The following is a 12,628-nucleotide window of genomic DNA, read 5'->3' as shown; positions in this document are numbered from 1 at the left end:
GCAAAAGCCAAACCTAGAACTCATGCGTTCTTATGACAAGCACCTAGCTGGTTCTAGAGCCACACCTTATCTATACAGAAGTGCTGCCTTCAAATCCATGGGATAGCTCAGTGGTTTGAGCATTGGCTACTACACCCAGGGTTATGAGCTCAATCCTTGAGAAGGCCATCTGGGGGAAAAAAAAGAAAATCTAACAGGACTGGTGCTTGGTCCTGCTGAGAAAGCAGGTGACTGGACTCAATGAACTCCTGAGGTCCCTTCCTGCTCTAGAAGAGGTATATCTGCATACAGTTGAGGCTTGTATATGAGAAGATAATGAAATTAAGACCTGTAATGAGTTCACCCCCTAAACATATGGGATTCAACACAATATAAGAAGTTATATATGCACATTCAGACAGCTCTATATAGGAATAGAACACGTTTCATATAGTAACTGGCTTCAACATGTTTATTCTAATTCTTTTTCTATGGAAAAAAGTCAAGACTGATCAGATGATTCTACATTTAAAAAAATTCTCATTTGGAATTCAGGTAAGGAGGTTCTAGTGCCTAAGTAAATTCTGATTATAATACACTATGCTCTGAAGGTACCCACGTGATGTGCAAATGATCTGAAAGTGACAAAACTCTGTGTGTGTTGTGTAAGACAGGGTTTCTAGGCCCAGCAGAAGAGCTCAATGCAGAGTTTCTTTTCTTAAAAACCAGGCCACTTATGTAGCCCCAGGCTGGGATTTCCTTCTCACTAAGGAACCACAACACAACCACAACAGCACCTCTGCTAGACCCACTGGCAGGCCAGAAGCTACGCAAGCAAATCCACAGGCTTCTCAGCTATTCCAGTCCAGACCAACAATCCCAACTTAAGGTGAGAGGCTCTTAAGCCTGTTTCACCCAACACCATACAGATTCTTCTGGACCCCAAAGAATCTGGCCCCAGCCCCAGTCAAGATATACTTGGATCTTACCCAAAACAACACGCTCACCAATCCTTTCGATCTAAAGGATTCATCTATAGATTTATTAAAAAGAAAGGACAGGGTTAGAGAAAAGAATTGTTAAAGCGATACTTGACATACATCAGTCTTAGCTGCACATGCCAGCCAGCGCTGTTATTTGTTGATTCTTGAAAGTCTCTGAAAGTTCATATCAGTTTATATAGATGCACGGATGTTCTGCAACTCTGCTCTCTATCATAGGATGCAGGTGGGCACCTCCACCTCCACCGGGAGCTGGCAGTCGGTCACATGACCATGCCATTGTGCATGGTAGGGGATGCACCTTCCCACATCATGTCCTGGCTCATGTGGCCACACACCAGGCACCTGGACCCAAGCCAGGAACTGTTTAATGCCTGCCTAAACCAGGCAGAGAACCATGTCAAGTGGCTACCTCAAAGCATGTTTCAGGTGCCTCCTGACCTGGCCAGCTGTGGGGGGAGAACAGTGTCTCCCAACTAGTGGCCACATGTTGTGCTCTGCACAACATTGTGGAAGGAAGATATGAGCAGCTCCCATCCACCAGGCCCATTGAGATTGGGTGCAGATCTACGAGGCCCTGAAGGAGAGCTTCTCCCAAGGACCTTCCCCAGGGTACCCTCAGCGGAGGCTTTGGGCCCACAGCTCTACCCTGTCCCCACCCTGACCCCTCCCATCATCCCCTCATGCCTTCCCAACTCCTACTGAAAGAAGAGGGACACACGTGTGTTGAACAAAGAACTGTGGTTTACTGAACAGAAAAAACAGAGCTGTGATAAACTGCAGTATGAAACCATGCACAAGAAACTGGAGTGCAGGAAACTATTTACACTATGGGTGGGTTGGGATGGGGGTGAGCAGCATTTGAACTTGGATAGAGGACTGGGGGAGGGATTAGTCCAGACACGGGGTGGGGGACCACAACCCTGTGAAGGAGTGGGACCCCAAGCTGTGCCAGCCTTGGAATCCCCTCCTGCTGCAGGTTCGGGGTCCCTAGCAGGGCTGGACTGGGCCGGTAATGCAGGGAGCTACAGCGGTGGTGGGGCTGTGGCAGGGTCAGGCCTGGCAGGGAGGTGGTCATCGTCATCATCATCATCATCATCATCATCTGCTGCACCAGGTCCACCTTGCCTTATGGGATGGCCAGCAGGGGCTGGGCACTGGGAGCAGCAGCAGCAGCCGCCACAGGTGGCTGGGCCATTGGTGTTTGGTGGGACCAGTTGATGGCATCTAAGTGGGACTTAGACCCACATATGCCACTCCTGGTCTTGCACTCCAGTGAACTTTCAGAGGGCAGCTGGTGTGGGGGAGGTGGTTGTTCCCCCATCAATGGGCCCTCCAGCCTCTGGCCCGCCTTCACTATGGTGGAGTGCCTGCGGGCACAGGTGCCAGTTCTGGGCTGCCTGACTCCAGTTCCAAGATGGGGCTGGCTGGCCCTGGCAGAGAGGTGGGGCTGGCCCAGCCCTTGGATGGTGCAGCTGTAAGGAAGATGAGGAGGAGACATGGTGAGTCATTACCACAGCACAGCCCCTAAGGCCCTGCCCTGCCATCCTGAGCAGCAGCCACCCCGCCTAGGCCAAAGGATGGAGATGCCTCCTGCTGCAGGGGGAACTCCCCAGCACCTTGGGGACCAGGCTGACCACTGTGCACCTCACAATCCCCGCTCAAGAAGCCAGCAGCTAAGGGCGGGGGTGTTGTCTGGCTACAGAGGTGTCCCCGCATTGGTGGTAGGTGAGCTTGATGCAGCTTCGCCCTCCCTAGGGCCTCCCCCATGCCTGTGGCTCACAGCACTGTCTGCAGCAGTGGATACTGTCACCTACAGACATGCCAGGAGCCACATTCCTTGGTGTGTCTGTGGTCAGGCCGGCATCCGTGTGGCTGCCCTGCCTCCAGACATGGCAGGGGCTGGCAGCTGCCCATACCCTGAGGTGTGTGACACATGAGGTACTTACTGGAGGGTCCTCAAAGTGGTCCAGGGATGCCCGAGACATAGCCTGGCTTAAAGGCCTGTGTCCAGGGCAATCACGAGTGTCCCCTCACTGGCCTCAGATCCCACATCTTCTTCCAGCTGCAGCTGGTCTGGGGCTACTCCTCTGCCTCCTGTGGCTCTGGCAGTCGCAGGTCTCTTTGGCCATGTTGATGGTGATTGCTGGAGGAGGAGTCCTTGCTCCTCAGGAGGTTGTGGAGCTCATGATAGCAGGGGCAGGTTATGGGTCCTGCTCCTGATCCCCTGGCAGCAACACAGACCCACATGTACCCTTGCCTCAGCTCCTGCACCTTCGCCTGGACTTGCTCCATTGTCTGGACATGGTGGCCCCATGCCGCCAGTGTGGTGGCCAGCCAGGTGTAGGCCAAGAGGAGGCATGCCCCTGCCAAGGGTCCAGGAGGATTGGATCCTGAGCCCAGAGGCTCAGGATATCCTGCAGCTCAGGTCTGGTCCAGGATGGGGAAAAGAATTTTGGGCCCTACAGGGGCTCCTGGGACACCTCCAGCATATCCCTGGAGGGAAGTGGAGGGTCATGGGGCTGCTGGCTTTCAGACATGAGGTGCCAATGCACTCTGGGGAGTGGCTGCACAGGGTCAGCAGAAGCTGCCACACTCTGAGCTTACTGTGGCTTTAAGACTGGCTGGAGGCAGGGAGCATAGAGCTGTGATTGCTGTACACAGAACGTCTCCCAGGGGCACCTGGTCTGCACCATGGAGGACTTATCTCTCTACAGAAGGCCCCCCAGAGAGTCCACACTTGATTTCTGTCGACAGAATCTGTTGAGACAAGCGTTCTGCCTCAGGAGGAAAGGCAGAAGGCTGTCAAAAAAAAAAAAAAAAGCCACATTCTGTCACTTTACTGTCAACAGAATGCATCTGTAGCATGGACAAGCTGTGAGTTTGTCAAGCGTAGATGTACCCAGCAACTGTTATCCAACTCAGAGTGAAATTCACCTCTTGCACAAGTGCAAGGTTCTCTGCTGCACAGTGCCCTGGTGTAGGGAAACTTGCTCATAAGGCCCCCACCCCCATACCTTCTGCAAGCTGGTGTTGTGAGTCTGGCTCTGACTATGCTAGCAAGGCGGGAAACGTTAAGGTTGAAGGAAAATGGTAATGCGGCTCTAGTTGCTGGGAACACACAGTAAGAGGCAGAGAGGCTGTGGCTGCTGTTTCAGTCACCAGGCTGCACAAGCAGCCACACAGGTGCTGATTCCTCTGCAGATTGAGCTGAGAATGGATTAATTGATATAACCTCTCTTTCTCCCCCATCACCTCTATACACACATGCTCTTCCTTTCATCTTAAAAGCCAACTTCCCTGTTCACTCTAGCTTTGTGTGGGGAGGAAGAGAGAGACAGAAATTAGTCATGGAGGGTGAAACTGAGAGATGATCCAGAAAGTCACATACTTTCTTTGCAAATGCCATCTACAAGAACATAATGATATATGTTCCACCCACAGCTTTGTTGGCGTAAGAAAATGCATAGAAACTATGGAAACTCCAGAAGATAAAATGATTGCGAGTCTACGGTCAGTCTAACGTATGTTACTACAGTACTTTCCGCTTTTTAAAGAACTTGTTCTTTCACTGTATCCACTGAAACAATGAATTTTCCCTTCAAACTTTCAATTTAAGTTCCAGATTTCTACAACAGGAGGCAACACTACATTAACATTATGCCTCTTCATTTTAAAAATGTTAAACATGCATCCTTTCTGCCTGACATTTAGGAAAAGCTTTCTACTCCCTGATAGGTTATACATAAATCATGCATACTTGAGGAAGAGGAAGAAAAATATCCCCATGGTGCTTGAAAGTTGAAGACTGATTTAGCACATTGTCATGTAAAGTTTCACTTAGACATACAGCCTAAGACAGAACATAAATATCCAAACATGAAGTCTTAATATCTCATGTTAAATGCACCGGAAATGCTTTCCAAAGATATTGGTCTCTTTGACTTTAACTTGAACTAAGTCACAAACAAAAACATTGCAATTGCAAAATAAATCATTCAGATATACTGATAAAACTTGACAAAGAGTCTTAACTAAATTTGTATTCCATGAAAGAGTGATGGCAAAGTGTGCATTTTAAATTCTTTCCATGGGAAAAACATACAATTGGTGGATTGTTTTGATAAAGCCTCATTAAAGTTACACATAAAATTAGCACTTTCTCCCACTCTCGTTTTCTCATTTTCTTTCATGACAACCCAGCACTTGGCATAGCATCCACTTCCCAATCACTAAGGGCCTGAGCCAATGTCTGATGAACTCAGTGGTGGGGGGGGGGGGGGGGGAAACAAAAACAAAAAACAAAATAACCACTGACTTCAAAGTTTATTGGATCAGATGCTCACTGCTCCACTCCATAAATCTTTATTAACACACCCACTGGCCAATGCTCATCTCCCCTTCAGGGGATCTCAATCAGAGCCATGTTGGAGGTAAACTGCTCTCCATGGTTTCAAAATGGTCATAGATTTGGCTTGACCCTTAAGATCTCTGTCTCACGAGACTAATCCCATTGCAGAAAAGATGATCGTTCATGTGGGTCTTTGGGCGCAGTTCTATGGCAAGAAATTTATGCGCACATCTCTATCCCTGCACAAATTCCGGCTGAAAATTAACGGATGTTAGGGGAATTCTGTGCTGTGTCTTAGATTGTAAACATGCCTCCTTGTTTGCTTTCTAAAGCACTGTACACACCTATGGAGCTTTAATCACTATGTATTTATTCATATTGGACATTTCCCTCTTGTGTATTAAACCAACTGAACCCAATCAGAATATCTGAAGAGAAAAAAGGAAATTATTCTATTTTTAAAGTTAAATTGAGAAACTTCAGTGAAACTTACTTTAAAATATCCCAATTCTTTGCAGGCAACATTAATCATTACTACTTTTAGTGGAAACACAAGGTCATGCTGTCATCCCACAAGCTTAAAGACACAGAAGTTTTCACATCAGCTGTTTTAATTTTTAACAAATGAATGAACATGGGACTTTTTGTTTTAAATAGAGCACTAAATGCAATTATTTCAAATTATGGAATAGCCACGGTATTAAATATTTACTTGTCTTTATGCATACAGTTACAGTATTTTGAAAGCGCATTTAAAAGTGTTGCATTAAAGAATTTAACTCTGAAACAACTCTTACTGCATACCTGACTCAAGCTAGTAAAAGATCTAATCTGCAGTCTTTACTCAGGCCAGTTTTCTCTCTCTTTTTCCCTCCCCTGCCTCTTCTTCCATATCAGATCCAAAGTTTGCAAGAATTTTACAGACACACATTTAAGTCTTTGGCAGCAGGGAGCTGACCACTTTGAGCATTATTGCCTTTTGCCAGCTGGCCAAAGAGAGCACAGATGCAAGGAAAGCAAATTATTTGCCCACTGACAAAAAGAAATACAAAGGACCACCTCAAAAGAGAGAGAGAGAGAGAGAGTGTGTGTGTGTGTGTGTGTGTGTGTGTGTGAATAAATAAAAATAAATAGGAAATGTTTCCTGTTACATTCTTTGTAGTATCTACAATGTTACTGTAGCCACAAAAATCAAATGTTCTCTCTATAAAACCCTGCCAGACTGCATTCTAAAGATTGAATACAAAGAACATAAGTACAAAATGAACAACAATATTTAAATAAAGCTACATATGTTACTCCCTAAAAATGCACCTAGACAAATCCTACAATGGATCTTGGCAAACTAAGATAATTGGGTAATTCCACTCTCTCCCTTTGGTTAGTTAAAGAAGCAATGCCTGTGGAAAGGACAGTAGACATCCAAATTTGTCATAATGTAAAAAGGTACCTTCTAGATTAGCAGATATACAAGAAATGAATTAGAAAAATTAATGGGACATGAATTTGCAACGGATGGGTTGGATTTAGCTGGGAGAAAGTCTCTGTGTAGATTAATTACATTCTGCAATCAAAGTCTTTTTCTCCTCTTACATATCCAACCATCACCATTACATGATCAACAGATTTTATTAAAGGTAATACTTTCCCTAGCAAAATTCCATGGTGAATAACCTTAAGGTTGGATTTGCTCTTCTAAATACTTCTTGCAAAAGATACGTGATCCAAGAGCACATTTGTTGGCTGTAAAGGTGTACAACAGCATTTTTTGCAATGACAGTGCAGAGAGGGAATATGAGATCTGTGTGCTAATGAGCTGACACTGCAGAGGCTTAAAGCAATGTATTGTAGTGTACTACAAGTGCAGAGCAGAAAGACATAGGCAGGTTATTTCTAGGGAATATGATCTACAAAACCTAAAGCATAATTCAACATTAATGCTAATATGCTCCATCAGAGGTTAGGATATTAACCTGAAACACGCTTCAGTGATGAAAGCTGTACGTTTGAACTGTTACATTCAACTCACTTTGACAAAGACAACTCACACTCTATATGAGCAATTTTGAAGAAAAGATCTGATGTCTACATTTTCCCTGGTTTTTATTTATACATAGCTGGAATTAGTTTTTCTTCTATGGGTGTTTTCTCCGAAGATGGATGGGTGCATATTTTAAAATCTGTACTAAATCTGTAAAATGCCACCAATAAACTTTAATTCAGCTTTTCCAGTGAAAAATGGAATTTTTTAGTTGAGTGCTCACTTGCTCACTCTCTCTCTGCAGATATCATAAGTCTAAATACATAGATGGATGGACAGCTACTGTAGACATATCTGCTCAGTACTGAGAATGGCAGCAGGGCGTGCAGAGACGATGTCAGAAAAAAAAAATCAAGATTATGCAGTATTTTAACTAAAAGGGGGACTGAAGGGAGTTTGGGGCAGCGGCTTTCTTGCTCCTGAAGAAGTCCTTCCCCCACTCAGGATCTTGCCAAATCACCCTTTTTATCTCTGGTTCGTGAAGCTATTTAGAAGAGCTTTTTGCTTTTCTCCTCCAGAATGCACCAGACTGCACCAAGTGGGATGTACAGTTGTAGAAAAGCATTCCTCCAAGTAAGACACCCCTCTTGATTTACTCTTGCTCATACCCCGCCCCGCCCCTTGCAAGTAATTCCATTTCAAAACAGTAATGGCATTTGGCAGATTCTGACTAAAACCCACAGTGTGCTTGGACTGCCTTGGCGACAGTCACTGATTTCGCCCTCTATTTCTTTCCAGCAGCCCCTCACAAAGTGCCTCTTCCTGGCGATGGGAATGAGTGGAGTCTCTGCAGGTTTCTCAGATGTGGATCCTGGCCAATTGCAGATACGGATTAAAAGGTGTGATGGCCCTTGAAAAAGTTTGTTCTCATTTTCCAAAGGGGTAAAAATGTTGTGAGAGGAATGTTCCTTCACAAATACACTGTCCCCTGAAATTACCCACTACTCCATTAGGAAACAAATGGCTTGGGAATACCTAGACCAGTCAGTTCTACCTGGGAACCGTGTAATGTGAGGAGCCATTCATTCTAATGCCTTGGTATGTTTGAGCATTTCAGTTTCCAAAGACAATTGCTTGCAGATCTGAGAAGAATGACAGCCCTTCTAGTTATTTATTTGTAACTGCAAGGACCTACTTGCCTGGAAGGCAGGATAGCAAATATCCTTCTAACAGTCTATGAGGTCACCAGCACAGCATACCCAAGGTCACTTTTGATTTACTTTCTTCTATTTATTTACCCTCATACGTTATTGTTAAATAATCTGTGCAGGTTGATTGTCCCTGGACTAAAGAGCTTCTGTGGATTTAACTTTGCCCAAATTTCAGTGCACAAGCATATGCACTGGAATACACAGAACCATTTTCAGTTTGCTACAGGAAACCAACTCACCAACTGCTAAATTACCGTAATTGTCATGTTATAACAACTCTCAAACATGGTTACCTTCCAGAAGATGAATCTGCTGGCCAACAAACTGACCACTGACAAAAGGTTGGCACAAAAGCTTTTAGTGGCATTTGTGAAGAGGAACTAATAAAAGTTTTAAATTAATCAGGTTTAATGTATTTAGTGTAAATCCATATAATTGATATTTAGGAAAATATATTTGCGATACAGCCTCTTGAAGGGATTACACTGATTAAGGATTAACAAACAGATGTTTGTTGGAAGAACTGTTGAAGCAGGATAGGATTAGTGAAATAAGATCCAAAGTACAGACATACTTTGTGTGTCTTTTTTACACATTACCAAATACCATAACTAGGTATTTCAGATTTTTAAATCCTAATCCAAACCCCCTTAAAAAAGGCGAACACTACACTATTAGAAAAGAGGCACATGGGGTAGGTATTAGAATAGCAATCCACGTACTCCACAGAAATGTCTCTACAGTATATTCATTAACCATCATCAAGTTACTAGCCAAACCATTCAAATCTAGAGTAAGCTAAATTATCTGACTGTTTAGCCTAATAAAATAGGCGTTTAAACTCCAAAGATCTACAGAGGGACTGTACAAAACCCAATCGTAGCACAAAGCAAACAAATTAAATGCTCTCTAAATAAGACCATGTCTGGAATGGCTAAAAACTACAAAGTACTGCACATTAGTCCCTGCTTTCTTTTCAGAAAACTTTCACAGTGGATCTGATCATAGGCTTCTTATTTTACAAAGTTCTCACCGATTTTACAAAGCAGTTGGCACACTGCATTCAGAGATTGTATAGGTATTTGTCTGTACGTAACTAGACTTGCTGAACTGTATAGGAACTACCCTTTCATTTCCAAGCATTCAGAACTGTATAGCAACTTCATTCAGATATAGCAACAAAATAAGTATTCCAAACTCTTAAGGGTGATTGAATGAACTTCGTTCAATGCAGAACATACACCAAAGTTTCAGGCAGGGATGATGTTTCTCAACACACAGACACTCCTCTCCAATCTCAAGTTTGCATTTACTACTACTGAAGAATCAAACAACATGGAACCACTGCATGTGCAGAGCTATTTTTCAAAACCCTAAATATTCTCTTCCCTTTCCTGTTCCCTCAGCTTTAACAGCATTCATCAGTTTGCAGTCTTTGGTTTGTATCAGGACTTTCTCTGTTGGGAGGGAAAAAAGATATTTTAGGACAGAAGGAGGCCAGTAAACTCATCTAGCTCTGTCCCCTCAAGGTCACTTGAAAACAGTAATTTCCATGTTTATTCTTACATGGTGTTGTCAAATTATGCAATTATGCCAAAGCAATAAAGTGATATGTATCGACAGCACTTATTTAACTCAGACCACAAATATTGGCTTTATAAGGTCTATTGCTTTTCTGAAAGCAATGTATTTTTTAACAAAATACATGTACATTTTTAAGGGATGATATAAAACAGTGATAAAACTTTCCCTAAGATATTATTAAACCATGCAGTGCTGCAGACCCATTAACCCTTTTGCCAGTACCACATTTGTTGCACTGGAATATATGAAATATTAATTAGAGTGCCACTGTATCAGGTGCATGCTATACCAGAGAGCATTACAAGTATGGTGAACTGGGGGACACTAGAATGCTAAATTGATGGAAAAAAAATCCACGCATATACTTACAAGCATTAGTCACTGAAAAACTGTTGGAGGAGTCCAAGTGGTCCACATGGTAGTTCAAGTGGAAGGGCTTTTCTGTGATATTTTGGTTTGTGTTGTATAACTGTACAGCAAATCGAAATGCACTGTGCTCCTGAACAGTATTTCTCATGAAAAGTCCACCTATGGTGAAAAAAAAACCCAAATGGACAAAGATTTGAGAAGGATTCCTTACAAATAGCAAGTATGATGACCAATATTTACAGGCTGTGTATAGCAGCAGTGAACATAAAACACTAGAGCTATGTGCACTGTGCACATATGAAATATATACCTCAAAACAGTCACTCTTACATTAGCCTCCTAATGCCATACACAGGCAGGTAAATAAAGAAATGTCCTGTTTTTTTAAAAGGTGCTAAGTACCCCAACTCCCACTGAAATCAGCGATGTTCAGCAGCACCTTTGAAAATCAGGCCACTTGAATTAAGGTCCCCAAAGCAGATTTCAGAGCTCAATTTTTGGGCATCCCTGCTCCTTTTCCCATGTGCAGTATGCTGCATTAGTGCATGTTTTCACATGAACACAGGTCAAACCTCTGGTTGGTTACTGGGGTGAACACATCAAGAGAGTAATTCACCATGGCTCGGAGTCTCTTAACCCTACAGCAAAATAATAACCCAAACTACAGCCACAAAGCTGCCCTCTCCGTACCATCAGAAGGCAGGCAGGACAGTGATCATTTCAGTGATTCTCTCGCACTGCCCTGCTGTCCCCTGCCAGCCTAAGGCACACAAAGCCCTCTGCCTTGCCTGCTGGAGGTTTTAGTGTTTCAAAAGCAAGCAGGCTGATACCTTCCAGGTTGGGGCCAAAGCGGAAGGGTGACACCAGAGCACCACCACCCCCATCCGGAAAATCCCTCTTTTTCCTCAGACCACCCCTGATCCAGGGACAGTGTTTCTCAATCTCTTCTATAAAGGGCCCCTTTAAAATTATCAGTACCCCACCACCTACAATTGTCAGTTTTTTTCTACCCCTGCAACACATTTGCTTAAGCAACTGAATCGCTCCTGCTTGGCTGGAAGAAATTGCCGGTAGGCGATAAACTTGCCAGGGTACTTATGCTTGTACAAAAAGAAGACATTAAAAAATGCAGATAAAATAAGTCCCATTTTTTTTGTCCCTCGGAGGGCTGAGACTCGCTGAGTTACTGCACCCTCGGGAGGAGCCCTGGTACCCCCGGGGGGGGGGGGGGGCACGGACCCGAGCGCAATGCAGGGGCCCCTGCCCTCATGGCGCGCCAAAGGCTGCCCGGGTTTAAGCCCACCCCGCTGCTGTCCCCCAGGGGGCCCGGCGGGTTCCGGTTCCTCGGCCGGCGGTAAGAGAGTTGCCGGGGGAGGGTCCCGGCTCCCGGCTGCCCGAGCAGATGGCGCTTACCGATGCTGATAGTGTTGGGAAATCCGCCCAGCGACTCCCCCAAAAGCCCCGCCAGCAGCAGCAACAGCAGCGCCCGAGGCCCGGGCCGCCCCATGTCCGCAGCCCTGCAGCTCGCTCCTAGACCCGCACTGGCATGGGCGAGCCGCGAGGCAGCGCGAACAGCACGAGCACGGCGGGGGGCGTCTCTCCAGCCCCGCCGGGGAGGGTTCCCCGCTCGCAGCCCCCCCAACGCCGGCCCGGGGGCGGGGAGGGAGGAGGAAGCGATCGCCCCCCTCGAGGGGCTCCTCCGAGCAGGGGCTTGAGCGCGCTGAAGCCGCCCGCCCGCTGCAGCCCCAACCTCAACCCCAACCCAGCCTGCAGAGCCTGGCGCCGGCGTGCGGCAGCGGCCCCCGAGCTGCGATCAATAGGCACACACCAGCCTCACGTGGACCAGCCTTTAAAGCTGCATTGCCCGGGTGTGTGCGCGCGGCCGGGGCGGGGGGAAGGGACAGAGGAAGAGGAGGGGGGAGGAAGGCGGACAGGAAAAGGGGGGAGAGGCTGGATGAGGGGCCTGGGCTAATCAGGGAGAGGAGCCACAGCAGCTGGTGCTGGGGTGGAGCGCTGCCCGCCCCGGGACCCAACAGTGGCGTGGGGACAAGCGGGGGCGGCGTGGGATTGGATAGGGACTAGAAGGGATGGGGCTGGGCGGGGGTGGGGGGCTAGTAGGAACAGGATGGGATGGGGTGCGCTTGGGGGCCAG

The 12,628-nt window shown here is 46.0% G+C and overlaps 1 protein-coding gene across 3 annotated transcripts in view; it reads right to left on the bottom strand.

Moving 5' to 3' along the window:
• Window positions 1-12,232, bottom strand: part of GRIA3 (glutamate ionotropic receptor AMPA type subunit 3) — a 242,231-nt gene extending 229,999 nt beyond the window's left edge. For all 3 annotated transcript variants that reach the window (XM_075008077.1, XM_075008078.1, XM_075008079.1), the window contains exons 1-2: window positions 11,890-12,232; window positions 10,477-10,635 (exon numbers count right to left, since the gene is read on the bottom strand). In XM_075008077.1, the coding sequence (XP_074864178.1) occupies window positions 10,477-10,635; window positions 11,890-11,983 (253 nt within the window). In that variant the 5' untranslated portion in view covers window positions 11,984-12,232. The remainder of the gene's footprint in view (window positions 1-10,476; window positions 10,636-11,889) is intronic.
• Between the last annotated feature and the right edge of the window lie 396 nt (window positions 12,233-12,628).

This window comes from Carettochelys insculpta, chromosome 13 (assembly GCF_033958435.1).
Source record: "Carettochelys insculpta isolate YL-2023 chromosome 13, ASM3395843v1, whole genome shotgun sequence".
Classification (NCBI taxonomy): domain Eukaryota; kingdom Metazoa; phylum Chordata; order Testudines; family Carettochelyidae; genus Carettochelys; species Carettochelys insculpta.
The sequence above is the reverse complement of the archived record's forward strand: the minus strand, read 5'-3'. Positions and strand labels throughout refer to the sequence as shown.